Source organism: Schistocerca cancellata, chromosome 3 (assembly GCF_023864275.1).
Source record: "Schistocerca cancellata isolate TAMUIC-IGC-003103 chromosome 3, iqSchCanc2.1, whole genome shotgun sequence".
Taxonomy (NCBI): Eukaryota; Metazoa; Arthropoda; class Insecta; order Orthoptera; family Acrididae; genus Schistocerca; species Schistocerca cancellata.
In genome coordinates, this window is record NC_064628.1 from 119948552 (window position 1) to 119970128 (window position 21577).

Genomic DNA, 21577 nt, shown 5'->3' on the forward strand with positions numbered 1-21577 from the left:
AAAATCATGGATTGCTAAAGGGATAAAAATATCTTGGAACTGGAAAAGGGAAATGTATCTAATAGCAAGAAAGAGTAATGACCCAGAAACAGTCACAACATTATAAAAACTTCTGTATTATATTAAGGATATTATATTAAGCAAAGTTAAAAAGTCCAGGAGTATGTCTATAATGCCTGAGATTAGCAATTCTGATAATAAAACTAAAACAATTTCGAATATTATTGAAAGCAAAACAGGGCAACAAAGAGCACAGGAAGACTGCATTACCATCAAACTGGGTGAAAAGTTTGTTAATAAATTCAGAGGTTGAAACATTTGTAAAATCATTTTTTAAATGCTGTGGAGAAAATACAATTCATATGTTCATTATAAAAGGCAAAGCTGTATATGGAAGAGGCAAAACCTATGCCGTTTGATGAAATTGAAATACAACCCACATCCCCTTTTGAAGTTAAGTAAATAATAAACTCACTCGAAAGTAAAAACTCACATGGAACTGATGCTATCTCCGACAAAGTACTAAAAGTCTGCTCCCAACAGATAAGTAGGATTTTCAGTCCCATATGTACACTACTGACCATTAAAATTACTACACCACGAAGATGACATGCTACAGACGTGAAATGTAACCGACAGGAAGAAGATGCTGTGATATTCAAATGATTAGCTTTTCAGAGCATTCACACAAGGCTGGCACCGGTGGCAACACCTACAACGTGCTGACATGAAGAAAGTTTCCAACCGATTTCTCATATACAAACAGCAGTTGACCGGCATTGCCTGGTGAAACATTGTTGTGATGCCTCGTGTGAGGAGGAGAAATGCGTTCCATCACGTTTCCAACTTTGATAAAGGTCGGATTGTAGCCTATCGCAATTGCGGTTTATCGTATCGTGACATTGCTGCTTGCGTTGGTCGAGATCCAATGACTGTTAGCAGAATATGGAATCGGTGAGTTCAGGAGGATAATACGGAACGCCGTGCTGGATCCCAACGGCCTTGTATCACTAGCAGTCAAGATGACAGGCATCTTATCGGCATGGCTGTAACAGATCGTGCAGCCACGTCTTGATCCCTGAGTCAACAGATGGGGACGTTTGCAAGAGAACAACCATCTGCACAACGGCCTCGTATCACTAGCAGTCAAGATGACAGGCATCTTATCCGCATGGCTGTAACAGATCGTGCAGCCACATCTTGATCCCTGAGTCAACAGATGGGGACGTTTGCAAGAGAACAACCATCTGCACAAACAGTTCGACGACATTTGCAGCAGCATGGACTATCAGCTCGGAAATCATGGCTGTGGTTACCCTTGACGCTTCATCACAGACAGGAGTGCCTGCGATGGTGTACTCAACGATGAACCTAGGTGCACAAATGGCAAAATGTCATTTTTTCGGATGAATCCAGGTTCTGTTTACAGCGTCATGATGGTCGCATCCGTGTTTGGTGACATCAGGGTGAGCACACATTGGAAGCGTGTATTTGTCATCGCCGTACTGGCGTATCACCCAGCTTGATGGTATGGGGTGCCATTGGTTACATGTCTCGATCACCTCTTGTTCGCATTGACGGCACTTTAAGCAGTAGAATTACATTTCAGATGTGTTACGACCCGTGACTCTACCCTACATTCGATCCCTGCATTTCAGCATGATAATGCACGACCGCATGTTGCAGGTCCTGTACGGGCCTTTGTGGATACAGAAAATGTTTGATTGCTGCCCTGGCCAGCACATTATCCAGATCTCTCACCAATTGAAAATGTCTGGTCAATGGTGGCCGAGCAACTGGCTTGTCACAATACGTCAGTCACTACTCTTGATGAACTGTGGTATCGTTTTGAAGCTGCACGGGCAGCTGTACCTGTACACGCCATCCAAGCTCTGTTTGACTCAATGCCCAGGCGTATGCATGCCGTTATTACGGCCAGAGGTGGTTGTTCTGGGTACTGATTTCTCATCAGGGGCAATTCATCAGCAAGAAAAAAAATATTCATTACACGAAAGTGTGTAATAAAAATAATAGTTGGAGCATGAAATTTGTTGTTAATAATCCATCCCGGTTCAAAAGCAGTAGCAATGTGTGTAGCTTCAACAAAGGAGAAAGGCTGATCCTCATTACTTCGGGTTAAATCTAACTTTGGCACAGAGATGGAAGAATTATGCTGCCACAAAAGTCTTTGATCACTTACCAAATATCATCAAATGTCTGATGGATAGCCAACCAACTTTTAAAAATAAATTAAAAGAATTTCTGAATGACAACTCATTCTACTCAACAGATGAATTTTTAGATATAAATTAGTAATCTTACAACTAAAAACCTTGAATTATGTCATGTAAAGAAACCTTTTGTTAAACTGACAGGTTCCACATCATTATGAAGCATTGTATTCATGATATGTGGAAAAAGTATTAACCTAATCTGTGACACTCACATTCACAAAAGTAACCCAAGTCCAGCAAATAGTTAAAGTGCCTAATCCAACCACCCACATCACAATGACAGCTGAGCAGCAGAACATCACGTTTGTTGTACAGCTTGCCTTAAATATTTTCTGTGGCCTTATATGCTGCTGAATTGATGTTAGATACTTAAATAATGACCTCCATTAATATACAAAGCTGACTACACATACATAACAGATATTAGGGTAACGTTAAAATTATTGTGGTCATTTTGTGACCATACATTGAAAAAGCAGCAGAATATTTAAGAAGTTATCAACAAAACTCACAAAACATGCTGACATCTGGTTTTACAGTGTGACTAGATATTATGTAAAATTATAAATACATGTGACCTATTTGAAGAAGAGTGTTCTTCTGCACTTTAGTTAGAATGTATTTTATTTACTTATTTTAATCACATAATTCACACCGCCATATCAGTTTTGTACAATTTTATTAATGGCCATTTACATAACTAATCCATTAAAGCTTATAAAATGGTGAGTACTCATCAACTAGGAAGGTTAGGTAAGGATCTGGGAAACTCATGCTGCTTTCATACTAAGTGTAGCTGCTGAAGATTTATAGAATTGGCACATTTGCATATCAACTCTTAATAAAGTAGTTTTTTGTGGTGGATGTTTATTTATGTCAGCTTTCATTTGACACATTATACGATCAGTTTGATCCAGTGATTCAGGTGTTATTAATTTTATTGTCTGTCATAATTAAAGGAGCAATCAAATGAAAACTCATTTGATGGAGAAAAAGTAAGTAAACTGTTCATTATTTCAAAAGTAATTGCCATTACAGTTAATACATTTAATTATCTTGTAATGTTGAAGTTTTTCTTATTTCCATGCTTGCTGAGAAAAAATGGAGAGAACCTACTCCTTATGCAAGACACTATTTTGTACTTTTGTTTTTACGCAGACCTGTTTCAGCACATTTTGTGCTATCTTCAGTGGGTTTATTTGTTTATCTTCTTCCTGCAAACTTGTTATTGCTTGTTGCATTTTAACATCGAAAGAAACTTCCGGCACAAAATATTTACAATTTAATATGAGGAACGGTTGTAAAATATTTTCATTAGTTTGGACACATATTTTGAAATTTACCATAAAACTAGTATCCTTAGACATGTCATAGAATGCCCCAACTCATTGATATATATATCCTCAACTCTGTATTGTATGCAGACTAATATAAAATATTTGACAATAATCACTCAATTTACAAATGGATATATTTTGTGCCAAAAGTTTCTCTAGAGGTTAATGTATAACAACAATTTTGTAGAAATAAATAAACCCACTGAAGACAGCACAAAAAGTGCTGAAACATATCTGGGTGTAAGCAAAACTACAAAATGCTGTCTAGCATAAGGTGGAATTCTTTTCCAAGTTAATACAGTTATCCAACTTTTAGACAAGACAGTCAATGCCTTCAGGGAAAAATGTTTGCAGTTGGCTATGGAACCATGTTTGTACTCAGGCATGCTCCTCTTCATCCAGAGCAAATCAGTGGTCACAAATGTCTTTCTCCAGTGTTCCAAAAGTATACAAATTTCATGGGGAGAAATCTGGATGTAATGGAGAATGTGAACAGGCTCACAAACTGTTAAGGTTGTTTCGACTACAATGAAGAAATTTCACTGAGAAGCCTTGTTCACATCATCCAAAGAGTCCAGATCTCTGCATCCAATTTCTATATTTTTGGAGCCCTGAAAATTTGCTTCGGATGAAGATGTGGACGGCTGGGTACAGTCAGGGTTTTGTTGGCAACTGCAAACATTTCTCATTAAGGCATTGACATCATTGTCTCACAGTTGGATATACGTATTAACAGTAGGGCAATTGCGTTTGACACAACAAACAATTAATTTAAACAATGGAAAATCCAGGATGGAATGTAACAATATTATGAAAAGGATAGCTGCTATTCACCATATACCAGAGATGCTGAGTTGCAGATGGGTGTGACAAAAAGACTGTCACAAAATAACTTTTCAGCCAACAAGGCATTTGTCAAAAATGGAGGACGGACACACACACACACACACACACAAGAACAACTCACACACACATGACCACTGTCTGTGGCAGATGAAGCTACACGATGAGCAGCAGCAGCAGCAGCAGCAGCAGTGCATGATTGGAAGAGGTAATTGGGTGGGGTTATGGAGGAGGGTGGGACAGGGAAGGGGAGCGATAGCAGGGTAGGGGTGGTGGATGGTGAGTGCTGTTGGGAAACATGCAGGGATGAGGTGGAAAGAGGATAGGGCAGCTAGGTGCAATCAGGAGCTTAGACAGAGAGTGAGGGAGAGGTGGGGGTAGAGGAAAAGGAGAGAAGTGAAAAGTTTTTTTGAGTTGGCATTGTGCATGTTGCCCTAGTTCCTCGAGGACAAGAGTTTCATTGTGTGTTATCGTATCCAGGAGCCCATCCCGATATACTCGTCCATCCCTACACAACCCCTGCTCTCAACCCCTTACCTCATGGCACATATCCCTGTAATAGACCTAGATGAAACACCTGTCTCTTACATCCTCCAATCACCATCTACTCCAGTACATTCGCAAACATCTCCTATTCCATCAAAGGCAGGGCTTCCTGTGAAACCAGTCATGTGATCTACAAGCTAAGCTGCAACCACTGTGCTGCATTCTATGTGGGCAACCAACAAGCTGTCTATCTGCATGAATGGCCACCAACAAACTGTGGCCAAGAAACAACTGGACCACCCTGTTGCTGAGCATGTTGTCAAACACAACATTCTTCATTTCAATGACTGCTTGACAACCTTCACATCGACATCAGCTTTCCTGAACTGTACAGGTGGGAACTCTGCAACTGCTGTGTTCGGATGCAGGCTGAGTTGGCATCCCTTCGCTCCCAGCTTCAGGCAGTGTTGGCTTCGGTCACACAGCTTGAGGCTGTTGCCAATAGGCATCACTGTGGGGGTCCGGATGGGGGTTTGTCGGGGACGACCAGCTCGTCCCACGCATCCCCCGATCGGACTACGGCTGTGGTTGCCCAGGATACTGCCCGCATTGAGGCTGATCCCTCACCTGTGGTAGATTGGGAGGTCGTCTCAAGGTGTGGCAGGGGGCGAAAGACATTCCGGAGGGCTGAACGGAAGGCCTCTCCAGTTTGTCTGATGAACCAGTTTCAGGCTCTGTCTCAGACTGATACTGATCTTCGGCCTGACATGGCTGCTTGTCCTGTTCCAGAGGTTGCCCCTCAGCGGGCAAGATCCGGGCGGTCGCAGAGGGTGGGCTTACTGGTAGTTGGGAGCTCCAACGTCAGGCGTGTAATGGGGCCCCTTAGGGATATGGCAGCAAGAGAGGGGAAGAAAACCAATGTGCACTCCGTGTGCATACTGCGGGGAGTCATTCCAGATGTGGAAAGGGTCCTTCCAGATGCCATGAAGGGTACAGGGTGCACCCATCTGCAGGTGGTCGCTCATGTCGACACCAATGATGTGTGTCGCTATGGATCAGAGGAAATCCTCTCTGGCTGCCGGTGGCTATCTGATTTGGTGAAGACTGCCAGTCTTGCTAGCGGGATGAAAGCAGAGCTCACCATCTGCAGCATTGTCGACAGGACTGACTGCGGACCTTTGGTACAGAGCCAAGTGGAGGGTCTGAATCAGAGGCTGAGACGGTTCTGCGACCGTGTGGGCTGCAGATTCCTCGACTTGCGCCATAGGGTGGTGGGGTTTCGGGTTCCGCTGGATAGGTCAGGAGTCCACTGCACGCAACAAGCGGCTACACGGGTAGCAGGGGTTGTGTGGCGTGGGCTGGGCGGTTTTTTTAGGTTAGATGGCCTTGGGCAAGTACAGAAAGGGCAACAGCCTCAACGGTGCGGGGCAAAGTCAGGACATGCGGGGACCAAGCAGCAATCGGTATTGTAATTGTAAACTGTCGAAGCTGCATTGGTAAAGTACCGGAACTTCAAGCGCTGATAGAAAGCACCGAAGCTGAAATCGTTATAGGTACAGAAAGCTGGCTGAAGCCAGAGATAAATTCTGCTGAAATTTTTACAAAGGCACAGACGGTGTTTAGAAAGGATAGATTGCATGCAACCGGTGGTGGAGTGTTCTTCGCTGTTAGTAGTAGTTTATCCTGTAGTGAAGTAGAAGTGGATAGTTCCTGTGAATTACTATGGTTGGATGTTACACTCAACAACCGAGCTAGGTTAATAATTCGCTCCTTTTACCGACCTCCCGACTCAGCAGCATTAGTGGCAGAACAACTGAGAGAAAATTTGGAATACATTTCACATAAATTTTCTCAGCATGTTATAGTCTTAGGTGGAGATTTCAATTTAACAGATATAGAATGGGACACTCAGATGTTTAGGATGGGTGGTAGGGACAGAGCATCGAGTGACATTATACTGAGTGCACTATCCGAAAATTACCTCGAGCAATTAAACAGAGAAGCGACTCGTGGAGATAACATCTTGGACCTACTGATAACAAACAGACCCGAACTTTTCGACTCTGTATGTGCAGAACAGGGAATCAGTGATCATAAGGCAGTTGCAGCATCCCTGAATATGGAAGTTAATAGGAATATAAAAAAAGGGAGGAAGGTTTATCTGTTTAGCAAGAGTAATAGAAGGCAGATTTCAGACTACCTAACAGATCAAAATGAAAATTTCTGTTCCGACACTGACAATGTTGAGTGTTTATGGAAAAAGTTCAAGGCAATCGTAAAATGTGTTTTAGACAGGTACGTGCCGAGTAAAACTGTGAGGGACGGGAAAAACCCACCGTGGTACAACAACAAAGTTAGGAAACTACTGCGAAAGCAAAGAGAGCTTCACTGCAAGTTTAAACGCAGCCAAAACCTCTCAGACAAACAGAAGCTAAACAATGTCAAAGTTAGCGTAAGGAGGGCTATGCGTGAAGCGTTCAGTGAATTCGAAAGTAAAATTCTATGTACCGACTTGACAGAAAATCCTAGGGAGTTCTGGTCTTACGTTAAATCAGTAAGTGGCTCGAAACAGCATATCCAGACACTCGGGGATGATGAAGGCATTGAAACAGAGGATGACACGCGTAAAGCTGAAATACTAAACACCTTTTTCCAAAGCTGTTCCACAGAGGAGAACCACACTGCAGTTCCTTCTCTAAATCCTCGCACAAACGAAAAAATGGCTGACATAGAAATAAGTGTCCAAGGAATAGAAAAGCAACTGGAATCACTCAACAGAGGAAAGTCCACTGGACCTGACGGGATACCAATTCGATTCTACACAGAGTACGCGAAAGAACTTGCCCCCCTTCTAACAGCCATGTACCGCAAGTCTCTAGAGGAACGGAAGGTTCCAAATGATTGGAAAAGAGCACAGGTAGTCCCAGTCTTCAAGAAGGGTCGTCGAGCAGATGCGCAAAACTATAGACCTATATCTCTGACGTCGATCTGTTGTAGAATTTTAGAACATGTTTTTTGCTCGAGTATCATGTCGTTTTTGGAAACCCAGAATCTACTATGTAGGAATCAACATGGATTCCGGAAACAGCGATCGTGTGAGACCCAACTCGCTTTATTTGTTCATGAGACCCAGAAAATATTAGATACAGGCTCCCAGGTAGATGCTATTTTTCTTGACTTCCGGAAGGCGTTCGATACAGTTCCGCACTGTCACCTGATAAACAAAGTAAGAGCCTACGGAATATCAGACCAGCTGTGTGGCTGGATTGAAGAGTTTTTAGCAAACAGAACACAGCATGTTGTTATCAATGGAGAGACGTCTACAGATGTTAAAGTAACCTCTGGCGTGCCACAGGGGAGTGTTATGGGACCATTGCTTTTCACAATATATGTAAATGACCTAGTAGATAGTGTCGGAAGTTCCATGCGGCTTTTCACGGATGATGCTGTAATATACAGAGAAGTTGCAGCATTAAAAAATTGTAGCAAAATGCAGGAAGATCTGCAGCGGATAGGCACTTGGTGCAGGGAGTGGCAACTGACCCTTAACATAGACAAATGTAATGTATTGCAAATACATAGAAAGAAGGATCCTTTATTGTATGATTATATGATAGCGGAACAAACACTGGTAGCAGTTACATCTGTAAAATATCTGGGAGTATGCGTGCGGAACGATTTGAAGTGGAATGATCATATAAAATTAATTGTTGGTAAGGCGGGTACCAGGTTGAGATTCATTGGGAGAGTCCTTAGAAAATGTAGTCCATCAACAAAGGAGGTGGCTTACAAAACATTCGTTCGACCTATACTTGAGTATTGCTCATCAGTGTGGGATCCGTTCCAGATCGGGTTGACGGAGGAGATAGAGAAGATCCAAAGAAGAGCGGCGCATTTCATCACAGGGTTATTTGGTAACCGTGATAGCGTTACGGAGATGTTTAACAAACTCAAGTGGCAGACTCTGCAAGAGAGGTGCTCTGCATCGCGGTGTAGCTTGCTCGCCAGGTTTCGAGAGGGTGCGTTTCTGGATGAGGTATCGAATATATTGCTTCCCCCTACTTATACCTCCCGAGGAGATCACGAATGTAAAATGAGAGAGATTAGAGTGTGCACGGAGGCTTTCAGACAGTCGTTTTTCTCGCGAACCATACGCGACTGGAACAGGAAAGGGAGGTAATGACAGTGGCATGTAAAGTGCCCTCCGCCACACACCGTTGGGTGGCTTGCGGAGTATAAATGTAGATTTAGATGTAGATGTAGAACTCTTCCTGGAATATGTCCTATGTTCCTGAACCCTCCTGGCCTCAACCTTTGTTAGTCATTGTCCTCACCCATCAACCCCTTCCCAGCATTACACAGTCCTCTATCCCACCCACACACTTTTTACTTCTCCCCTTTTCTTCTACCCCCCACTCTCTGTCTAAGCTCCTGACTGCACCTAGCTGCCCTACCCTCTCTCCACAGCTTTTCTTCCATCCTAACCCAGAGATGTTTTCCTTTATTACTATTTGCTAATGCATTACTTCACTTTATGTCTATTCTTCCTTCCTTTCTTTCCTGTGTTTCTCTTGTCACTTTACAAACTGCACTGCACACTCTACTTACAAGCCACATTGTATCAACAGACGGCTACAAGACCACACTGATTGTTGGTGCATCGTCTTCTGTCCCACAATACTCCCACCAGTATCATTAATCCTGTACATTCAAATTGATCACCCTTGCTGCGTCCCTCTCCAGTATTTTCATGTGTTCTTTCCCATACCTTTCTGGTGACATATGATCTTGTATCTCATTCTACCAACCCCTCCTCACCTGCCATACTTTCTCTGTACTATCCCAGTTTGCAACTACCAATTTCATCTCATCCAATCAAATCTTTCATCCCCCTTCTACAGACCTGCAACCCACAGTAAAATATTTTAATTTATATTTTTTTTTTTGTGATCTCATTTTTGACTTTATGCCAATTGTAGTGAGTTTTCGCATTTCACTATTGTCATACTCTCTGATTTTTTCTTGTTTCCACCTTCTCCATCCATTTCATTCTTTTCGCATATATTTGGTTGTATTTTTGTGAATTTTTTCAGACATGATTCTAGATTATTTACATTTTTTCCACGTTTTTTTCAAACGCTGTGGATCCTTGCTCCTTCCATCTGCGTCAATACAGAAGTTTCCTTGCCCCTAGCCAGAACGTAGTTCCACATAGTGTTCCTGTGCTGTTTCTTCGCACATTGAATCGCCACAAATGGCGTTACCTTCAAATTATCCACATCCGGCCGCCACTCTTTCTTCCACATTGACCTCTATCTGCACAGATTCTGCCAATCCTTAGCCCTCACCAACATCCTGCAAAATCCTGTCAACCAATTCCAAACTTCCTTGCAATACCTTATATCCATCCATGAAATTCTTCTACTACACAGTCCCAAATTCCTGGATCCCATAACACACACTGAAACTCTTGCCCTCCAGGTACTAGAGCGATATGCACAATGCCACCTCAAAAAACTCTTCACCCTGCTCACTTTCTGCTCATGCTGTGGAGTACCACTGTCCATCACCTCTACAACAACCTCCTACCCTCCCCCACATTCCCTCATAGCTGACAAACCCTGTCTTGCAGACCTACTACATTTACCCCACTCTCCAAAACTCCCTCCCACCACCACACAAAATCCAGAACCTAAACAGACCTGAAACACTGTCATGAACCTTTCCTCCAAAAGCCTTAGCCCTGGAGAAATATCAATCCTTTCCAAAGGCCTCATCTTTTGCCCCACTCCCAAATTCAACCATGTAGGACTTGTTAAAGACCTTCTCCCCGTCCCTACAGTGGAAAAACTTTTTTGCCACCAACCCTTCCAACCAGACTCAACTAAAAACCAACGTTGAGCCCTGCGTGACTCAGTTGACTCCTCCATCCAACCGTGATCCACCCCCATTACCCCCAAATAGCTCCCTGTTAACGTTCCAGAATTTCTTAACTTCATTCCCCAAATCCCTCAACATACAAACTAACCTTACACATGCTGAAAGAACTGAGTTCACTATCTAATAGCTAATCCCGACCTTATAATCCTACCTGCAGACAAAAGCTCCATCATTGTTGTTTTGAACCAGAAGGATTGCATGGGAGAAGGACTCTGCCAGCTGTCAGATACACCACCTGAAAACCTTGCCAAGCCAGCTGTCAGATACACCACCTGAAAACCTTGCCAATGTGACCCCAATCCAGCATGATCTCCAGTCTTTCCTCAAATCCTTAAGCCCTTTCCAGAACGTCTCTCTAGAGTCCATCTCTCTCCTCACCCCTACCACTCCCCACAGTCTGACCTTCTACACGCTGCCTAAAGTCCATAAACTCAACCACCCAAGATGCCCCATTGTACTCCCACAGAGAGAATTTCTGCTCTTATAGACCAATACCTTCAGCCTATTACCAGGAACCGATCCTCCTATATAAAAGATACCAACCCTTTCCTCCACCGACTCTCTACAGTTCGTGCCCCTTTACCACACAGTGCCCTGCTCGTCAATTTGACGCCACCTTCCTTTAGACTAACATCCATAATGCCACTACTAAATGCTACCTTTCCCAATGCATGATTGATTCCAAACCAACAACCTTTTGCCTACTCACCATGACCAACTATATCCTCACCCACAATTATTTCTCCTTTGAAGGCATTACCTACAAACAAATCTGGGGTATGGGTATATGCATCTGCATGGCACTATCTTGTGCCAACCTATTCATGGGCCATCTATAGGAATCCTTCCTAAACACCCAGAATCCTAAACCCTTCACCCTGTTTAGATTCACTCATGACATCTTTGCTGTCTGGATTGAGGGTGAGGACATCCTCTCCACATTCCTCCAGAACCTCAACAGCTTCTTATGCATTTGCTTCACCTGGTCCTATTCAACCCAACAAGCCAATTTCCTAGATGTTGACCTCCACCTCAAACATGGCTACATCACTACCTCTGTCCATATCAAACCTACTAACTACCACCACGACAGCTGCCACCTGTTCCACACCAAGAAGTCCCTTTCTTACAGCCTAGCCACCTGTGATTGTCGCATCTGCAGTGATGAGTGGTCCCTCTCGAAATATACCAGTGGTGTCACTGAGGCCTTTGCAATCTAATTATCCTCCCAACCTTGTACAAAAAAAATCTCTTGTGCCTTATCATTCCAGTCACCCACCACCTCCCAAAGTCTCACCATCTGGCCACAGAGGAGCTGTCCCCTTGTAACTCATTATCACCCAGGGCTGGAGCTACTGAATTACATTTTCTGCCAAGGTTTCGACTACCTCTCATCATGCCCTGAAATGAGAAATGTCCTGCCCGCTATCCTTCACTCCCCTCTTTCAGTGGTATTCCACAATCCACCAAACCTACACAACATACTTGACCATCACTACAGAACCCCTGCTCCCAACCCCTTACCTCATGGCTCATATTCCTGTGATAGACCTAGATGCAAGACCTGTCCCATAGCTCCTCCCAACACCATATACTCCAGTCTGGTCGCAAACATTACCTATCCCATCAAAGGCAGGACTACGTGTGAAGCAAGTTATGTGATCTACAAGCTAAGCTGCAACTGCTGTGCTGCATTCTCTGTTGGCATGGCAACCAACAAGCTATATGTCGCGTGAATGGCCACCAATAAACTGTGGTCAAGAAACAACAGGACCACCCTGTTGAGTATGCCGCAAAACACAATGTTCTTCATTCCAGTGACTGCTTCACAGCCTGTGCCATATGGATCCTTCGCATCAACACCAGCTATTCTGAACTGTGCAGGTGGGAACTCTCCCTGCAGTATACCATACATTCCTGTAACCCTCCTGGCCTCAAACTTAACTAGTCATTGTTCTCACCCATCACTCCCTTCCCTGTTCCCATTCCGGCACTACACAGCACTCTATTCCACTCACACACTTGTTACTTCTCTCCTTTTCTGTTACCCCCCCACCCCTCCTCCACTCTTCGTCCAAGCCCCCGTCTACACCTAGCTGCTGTACCCTTCTCCACCTCATCCTTGCATGCCCCCCAGCAGCACTGACTGTCCCCCACCCATACCCTGCTATCCGGCCTTCTCCCCATTCCAGCCTCCTTCTTACCCACACCCAGTTGCCTCTCCCATCATGCACTGCTGCTGCTGCTCATGGTGTGGCTTCAGCTGCCACAGGCTGTGGTCATGTGTATGTGAGTTGTGCTTGCGTGTGTGTGTGTGTGTGTGTGTGTGTGTGTGTGTGTGTGTGTGTGTGTGTGTGTGTGTTCTATTTTTGACAAATGCCTTGTTGGTCAAACACGTATTGTGTGATGGTCTTTTTGTTGTGCCTATCTGTGACTCAGCATCTCCACTATATAGTGAGTAGCAAATATTTTTGTCATAATATTAGAGCAATTTATTTACTTTTTCTCCATCTGTCTCATTTCATTTGACTGCTCCTCATATTTATCTTAGTATCGTGCTTAAAATTTCAATGAGCTCATGCCATTACCACAAGTTTTCTGGTGTACGTGATCTTGATATAATATGTTTGTAGGATCTGTAGTGTAGCTTTTTCATTTAATCCATATTAGCTGCTATTGTACTGAATCCATACTTAAACCAACTGTGCATGATAGGGCCTTGGGATAATCCGCACATCCAGTGCCGAGCCACCAGCCATCCTGCATTCCTTGGCTGGTTAGCTGGTCACCAATGCCTCTCACTCTGTGAACCAGCTTCTTATAATGTCACAGAGTCATAGAACTAATGGATGTGATTTTTTTATTATTTAGAGCATTTGTAGAGGATGATTAAATGGCCAGGAAGAAAATTAACAGAAAAATTAAAAATACCTGTAGTGATCTCAGTAACATAAACAGGACTTTCCAAAAAAATCATATGATGTGTCTAAAAAGGTTAGGTTATAATCAGTGTACATTGCCAGTTTTTTTTTATTTGTGAAAGGCATAGACTTTTAACATGAAAACCAACAAAATGCTCATTGAGCAATGGAGAGATGCATGTTGAAAATTACTAGGATAGACGAGGTGGGGGGACATCGAGGAATAGATTGGAGAGGAAGAATTAATCATATATGCAATGAAAATGTAATGGGAATGGCTGAGACAGGTAGTCAGGTTAATGTATGATAAATAGGCGAACTAAGTTCATTCCAAGAGAGAAGAAAATGCTGAGATGATGACCTAATGGAAGGCTGTGTTGATGACATTGAGATGTGATGGGGATGCATAATGCTGAAGACTGTAACACATAAAAAATTTAGAAAAGCACTTTCTCTAGCAGTGGATGTTGGTGCTATTGCTTCTTCTTCTTCTTCTTCTTCTTCTTCTTCTTCTTCTTGTGCTCTTGCTGCTGCTGTTTATGATGATTGTGATGGATTCTGAGTAAAAGAGTCAATCATTTCCACCACACCCAGTAAATACTTCTGCATCTATTACAATCTTTTGTTGAGTTGTAACTTTACATTGGATTTCACAGTTCTGGTCGATTCAGATTTCAAAGAAAAATAACTAACACACTGGCTCTGGAAGATTAATCTCCAGAACCATTCATAAATTTAAGAATATTTCTGAAACATGAGATTAAGTATGAAACTCCCAAACAGCAGTTCATTTTTTTGTTCTTTACTACTTCCGTGTGATCAAGAAACAGCAGTGTAAATGTGCTGAGAATAAAATAAATTTCATTATCCTATTCCACCATTGTTGTTGTTGTTGTGGTCTTCAGTCCTGAGACTGGTTTGATGCAGCTCTCCATGCTACTCTATCCTGTGCAAGCTTCTTCATCTCCCAGTACCTACTGCAACCTACATCCTTCTGAATCTGCTTAGTGTATTCATCTCTTGGTCTCCCCCTATGATTTTTACCCTCCACCCTGCCCTCCAATACTAAATTGGTGATCCCTTGATGCCTCAGAACATGTCCTACCAACCGATCCCTTCTTCTGGTCAAGTTGTGCCACAAACTTCTCTTCTCCCCAATCCTATTCAATACTTCCTCATTAGTTATGTGATCTACCCATCTAATCTTCAGCATTATTCTGTAGCACCACATTTCAAAAGCTTCTATTCTCTTCTTGTACAAACTATTTACCATCCATGTTTCACTTCCATACATGGCTACACTCCATACAAATACTTTCAGAAATGACTTCCTGACACTTAAATCTATACTCGATGTTAACAAATTTCTCTTCTTCAGAAATGCTTTCCTTGCCATTGCCAGTCTACATTTTATATCCTCTCTACTTCGACCATCATCAGTTATTTTGCTCCCCAAATAGCAAAACTCCTTTACTACTTTAAGTGTCTCATTTCCTAATCTAATTCCCTCAGCATCACCCGACTTAATTTGACTACATTCCATTATCCTCGTTTTGCTTTTGTTGATGTTCATCTTATATCCTCTCTTCAAGACACCATCCATTCCGTTCAACTGCTCTTCCAAGTCCTTTGCTGTCTCTGACAGAATTACAATGTCATCGGCGAACCTCAAAGTTTTTATTTCTTCTCCATGGATTTTAATACCTACTCCAAATTTTTCTTTTGTTTCCTTTACTGCTTGCTCAATATATAGATTGAATAACATCGGGGAGAGGCTACAACCCTGTCTCACTCCCTTCCCAACCACTGCTTCCCTTTCATGTCCCTCGACTCTTAGAACTGCCATCTGGTTTCTGTACAAATTGTAAATAGCCTTTCGCTCCCTGTATTTTACCCCTGCCACCTTTAGAATTTGAAAGAGAGTATTCCAGTCAACATTGTCAAAAGCTTTCTCTAAGTCTACAAATGCTAGAAACGTAGGTTTGCCTTTCCTTAATCTTTCTTCTAAGATAAGTCGTAAGGTCAGTATTGCCTCATGTGTTCCAGTATTTCTACGGAATCCAAACTGATCTTCCCCAAGGTCGGCTTCTACTAGTTTTTCCATTTGTCTGTAAAGAATTCGTGTTAGTACTTTGCAGCTGTGGCTTATTAAACTGATTGTTCGGTAATTTTCACATCTGTCAACACCTGCTTTCTTTGGGATTGGAATTATTATATTCTTCTTGAAGTCTGAGGGTATTTCGCCTGTTTCATACATCTTGCTCACCAGATGGTAGAGTTTTGTCAGGACTGGCTCTCCCAAGGTCGTCAGTAGTTCTAATGGAATGTTGTCTACTCCGGGGGCCTTGTTTCGACTCAGGTCTTTCAGTGCTCTGTCAAACTCTTCACGCAGTATCGTATCTCCCATTTCATCTTCATCTACATCCTCTTCCATTTCCATAATATTGTCCTCAAGTGCATCGCCCTTGTATAGACCCTCTATATATTCCTTCCACCTTTCTGCTTTCCCTTCTTTGCTTAGAACTGGGTTTCCATCTGAGCTCTTTATGTTCATACAAGTGGTTCTCTTATCTCCAAAGGTCTCTTTAATTTTCCTGTAGGCAGTATCTATCTTACCCCTAGTGAGATAAGCCTCTACATCCTTACATTTGTCCTCTAGCCATCCCTGCTTAGCCATTTTGCACTTCCTGTCGAACTCATTTTTGAGACATTTGTATTCCTTTCTGCCTGCTTCATTTACTGCATTTTTATATTTTCTCCTTTCCTCAATTAAATTCAGTATCTCTTCTGTTATCCAAGGATTTCTACTAGCCCTCGTCTTTTTACCTACTTGATCCTCTGCTGCCTTCACTACTTCATCCCTCAAAGCTACCCATTCTTCTTCTACTGTATTTCTTTCTCCCATTCCTGTCAATTGTTCCTTTATGCTCTCCCTGAAACTCTGTACAACCTCTGGTTCTTTCAATTTATCCAGGTCCCATTTCCTTAAATTCCCACCTTTTTGCAGTTTCTTCAGTTTTAATCTACAGGTCATAACCAATAGATTGTGGTCAGAGTCCACATCTGCCCCTGGAAATGTCTTACAATTTAAAACCTGGTTCCTAAATCTCTGTCTTGCCATTATATAATCTATCTGATACCTTTTAGTATCTCCAGGGTTCTTCCATGTATACAACCTTCTATCATGATTCTTAAACCAAGTGTTAGCTATGATTAAGTTGTGCTCTGTGCAAAATTCTATCAGGCGGCTTCCTCTATCATTTCTTAGCCCCAATCCATATTCACCTACTACGTTTCCTTCTCTCCCTTTTCCTACACTCGAATTCCAGTCACCCATGACTATTAAATTTTCGTCTCCCTTCACTATCTGAATAATTTCTTTTATTTCATCATACATTTCTTCAATTTCTTCGTCATCTGCAGAGCTAGTTGGCATATAAACTTGTACTACTGTAGTAGGTGTGGGCTTCGTATCTATCTTGGCCACAATGATGCGTTCACTATGCTGTTTGTAGTAGCTTACCCGCATTCCTATTTTCCTATTCATTATTAAACCTACTCCTGCATTACCCCTATTTGAATTTGTGTTTATAACCCTGTAGTCACCTGACCAGAAGTCTTGTTCCTCCTGCCACCGAACTTCACTAATTCCCACTATATCTAACTTTAACCTGTCCATTTCCCTTTTTAAATTTTCTAACCTACCTGTCCGATTAAGGGATCTGACATTCCATGCTCCGATCCGTAGAACGCCAGTTTTCTTTCTCCTGATAACGACATCCTCTTGAGTAGTCCCCGCCCGGAGATCCGAATGGGGGACTATTTTACCTCCGGAATATTTTACCCAAGAGGACGCCATCATCATTTAATCATATAGTAAAGCTGCATGCCCTCGGGAAAAATTACGGCCGTAGTTTCCCCTTGCTTTCAGCCGTTTGCAGTACCAGCACAGCAAGGCCGTTTTTGTTATTGTTACAAGGCCAGATCAGTCAATCATCCAGACTGTTGCCCTTGCAATTACTGAAAAGGCTGCTGCCCCTCTTCAGGAACCACACGTTTGTCTGGCCTCTCAACAGATACCCCTCCGTTATGGTTGTACCTACGGTACGGCTATCTGTATCACTGAGGCACGCAAGCCTCCCCACCAACGGCAAGGTCCATGGTTCATGGGGTGGGGGGGGGGGGGATTCCACCATTATAAACCCAATTTTTCACTGTATCCTGAGGTTTCTATTTGTTGTACTTGTCATTTTTTATTGTGACTGTTTGATGTTGCTATTTTCTGGTTGGTCTAAGAAGATTTGTGCCAAAACGATATCAAGCTTTTCTTTCTTGAAAAACTGTTTACTGCAGGTTGACCATGTTTCTTGTGTAGTTTTTGTTTGAATCATGTTTACTGTTAGCATCTTAGAGCAGAAGCAGTTGGTAATAAATATACACAAGTTTTTATGTCAGTGTGTATGCTTAATACAAGTACTGTTCTGTTATTAGCGTACAGTCAGTGACTTCAGACAGAGCAGTGATGCAGGATCAGCATGTAAAGTGCCACCAGTTCTTAAGAACAACAAAAGAGGAAACACTGTCACAAGGTAACATTCTAATAATGAGTTTCTGTGTAACTGAATGCCTTGGTTGTTTGATAAAAGTTACAGCTCTCATGCAACAAATGTAGTAAATTTTATTTAATTTGTGAACCAGATGGCAGATGATATGAGGCAGACTCTAACTTCAGTTTGTGTGTCACTTGTATTTTAGAAAGTAATTACTCCTGTGATGTAATTTGTGACGGTTGTCGTTGTTGCTGTTGTTGTGGTCTTCATTCGGAAGACTGGTCTGATGCGTCTCTCCACACCCATTTGAATATGCGTACTGTATTCATGCCGTGACTACCCTCTACAATTTTTACCCCAAACACTTTCCTCCTTTACCTAATCATCTATTCCTTAATGCCTATCAACCAATACCTTCTTTTAGTTGAGTTTTTATGTACAGGTGATGCTATTTTGTTTCTTACACATTATATAATATCCAAAGTTGTAAGTACAACACTGTAAAATAATGAATTAATCTCTAGTGGGGAAAATATGACACCTGATTCTCTTTCTTTAACTACTTATGTTTGAGCACTCTACCAGGTGATCAAAAAGTCAGTATAAATTTGAAAACTTAATAAATCACAGAATAATGTAGATAGAGAGGTACAAATTGACACACATGCTTGGAATTACATGGGGTTTTATTAGAACCAAAAAAATACAAAAGTTCAAAAATTTTCCGACAGATGGCACTTCATCTGATCAGAATAGCAATAATTAGCATAACAAAGTAAGACAAAGCAAAGATGATGTTCTTTATAGGAAATGCTCAATATGTCCACCATCATTCCTCAACAATAGCTGTAGTCGAGGAATAATGTTGTGAACAGCACTGTAAAGTATGTCCGGAGTTATGGTGAGGCATTGGCGTCGGATGTTGTCTTTCAGCATCCCTAGAGATGTCGGTGAATAACGATACACTTGCGACTTCAGGTAACTCCAAAGCCAATAATCGTACAGACTGAGGTCTGGGGACCTGGGAGGCCAAGCTTGACGAAAGTGGCGGCTGAGCACACGATCATCACTAAACGACGCGCGCAAGAGATCTTTCACGCATCTAGCAATACTTTTTTTGTTCTAATAAAACCCCATGTCATTCCAAGCAGGTGTGTCAATTTTTACCTCTCTCTACATTATTCCGTGGTTTATTAAGCTTTCAAATTTATACTGCATTTTTGATCACCCGGTAGTTAACACTAAGAACAGCTTTTAAACCACATACATCTAAGTGCTATTTAGAGGAAAAATGTGTGGCACTGCCCATATATGCATATAAAAGTTTTCAGAAAACTACTGAGTGTGTCACTTATACCTATACTTCTACACATGTATGTTGGCAGTACTACAGACTTTGCTTGCTGAAGGAAAGTGATAGCCAATAAGTATGTTTTAATTTATTAGATGTCTTATTGAATTTTCCTTGACACGATTTTGTTTAGGTGTCTAATAACGTCAATATGTTTATACTTCGCTACTTCATTTGTTGCATTCTCTTCTTTCAGTTTTAAACATGCTTCTGCTCTTCCCATAAAGTATCACTGTTGCAGTTTATTGCTCATAGCCTTTTATTCAGAGAAATGACTTGTCATTTCTGTCACATTTGTCTGTGGATACAAATGAATATCACACCTCAACAATTCAGCAATTGCTTTAAATGTTTAGGGATACATATAACATGACTAGTGACTTGCTGTCTTGCAGTTTGAGTTATTCACTCACAATATCACTTCTGATTAATTATGGATCTCTGGATTTGTGTTATAGAGCTGAATGTGAAAAGAAAGTTTATGAAACTTTGCTGAGGGATCTCTGGATAACAAAAATTAAGTTTATATTGGAGAAACAAAATGAAATAATACAGAAAAGAAGGTATGTTTGTGGCAACTAATATCAGTCCCAGTACCAAACTATTCTGCTGAATCACAAAATTAATAAACTAAAATCACTTTCTTACAGAAATACTGAATTACTCCAGCAGTGGAGGAAAGATACAGAAAAACTGAATCAAATAAATAGAATGCACCTTGAGAATTTTAAGAAACATGGTAAGGAAATAGCATCCAACTTTCGACCTCTGATGGTTTTTAATGGAGTGTAGCTATGTTATATAATTACTAAGAGAATAAACAAACATTTTACTCATATTCTTTATTGTTTCAGGACTCAAAATACCATTTGATACAGATGAAGATTATATGAAGATACTCTCAAGATCTGACTTACAAAATTCACTGTCAAGAGGAAGAGGTATCAAGTCCTTGACCGTGCACCCAATGATAAAGTAAGGGAACTCAGAACAGATAAAATATATTTAGCATAATGCCTCATTTCTGCATTTGCAAGGAAGTTCTCTTGTAGAAATCAAATTAAATGTCATATACAACATGTAACAGCCGTAAATGTATGAACAGACACAAACATGCGTACGTACACTCCCTTTGTGACCAGTTGCCAAATCAGTGAGAAAACTTAATGGATACAGAATAAGTAACAAAATGAATAACAATTAGCAACAGTGATCCAAGCACCAAAATGGAAGTAGTGGGATAACCAATTAATTGGTTCTGAACCTGTGTATTCATGTTTAGCAAAGAATATCAAAGCAACATCTCCAATGTGCTACCGTCTAACAGCAATTTTAACTAAACACCATCTCTCCATTCCATATTTCCATTTTAGCAAAGGTGAACTAAGTGTCATCTGTTTTGCAGTAGTGATCCAAGTCATTCAAGTGACATCACTGATAGTAACAAAACAATGCTTTGTTTTGTCCAGTATTGTAAAAATCTCAAACAATACTAATCGGGGACATGGCAAGAAATCCAGCTGAAGTGGAAAGAAAAAGTGACCCAGAATTTCATAGTGAGGTAAGTAATTTTATTTCACTGTAAAACAATAATGGAAATTCCTGGATGAAGCAGTATGCTAAACAAGTGAAAGGCAACCAGTCATCTACAGAGAACGACACAAGGCATATAGTAACGCACAACAGAAAACAGCATTTACACTAGCTTTTGGGCACTTGCTCCTTTTCCATCAGTAGTACACACGTTATGTGTTTAAGAAGGGTAGTAGGAGTAATCCATCGAACTACAGACCTATATCATTGACATCGGTTTTGCAGTAGGGTTTTGGTGCATACACTGTATTCAAACGTTATGAATCACCTCGAAGGGAACGATCTATTGATACGCAATCAGCATGGTTTCAGAAAACATTGT

The 21577-nt window shown here is 41.5% G+C and overlaps 1 protein-coding gene across 1 annotated transcript in view; it reads left to right on the forward strand.

Annotated features, from left to right (window-relative positions):
- Positions 1-21577, forward strand: part of LOC126176158 (uncharacterized) — a 182804-nt gene that overhangs the window by 101005 nt on the left and 60222 nt on the right. Inside the window, exons 4-7 of the mRNA XM_049923300.1 lie at positions 18253-18350; positions 20121-20225; positions 20313-20401; positions 20517-20637. Of these exons, the coding sequence (XP_049779257.1) occupies positions 18253-18350; positions 20121-20225; positions 20313-20401; positions 20517-20637 (413 nt within the window). The remainder of the gene's footprint in view (positions 1-18252; positions 18351-20120; positions 20226-20312; positions 20402-20516; positions 20638-21577) is intronic.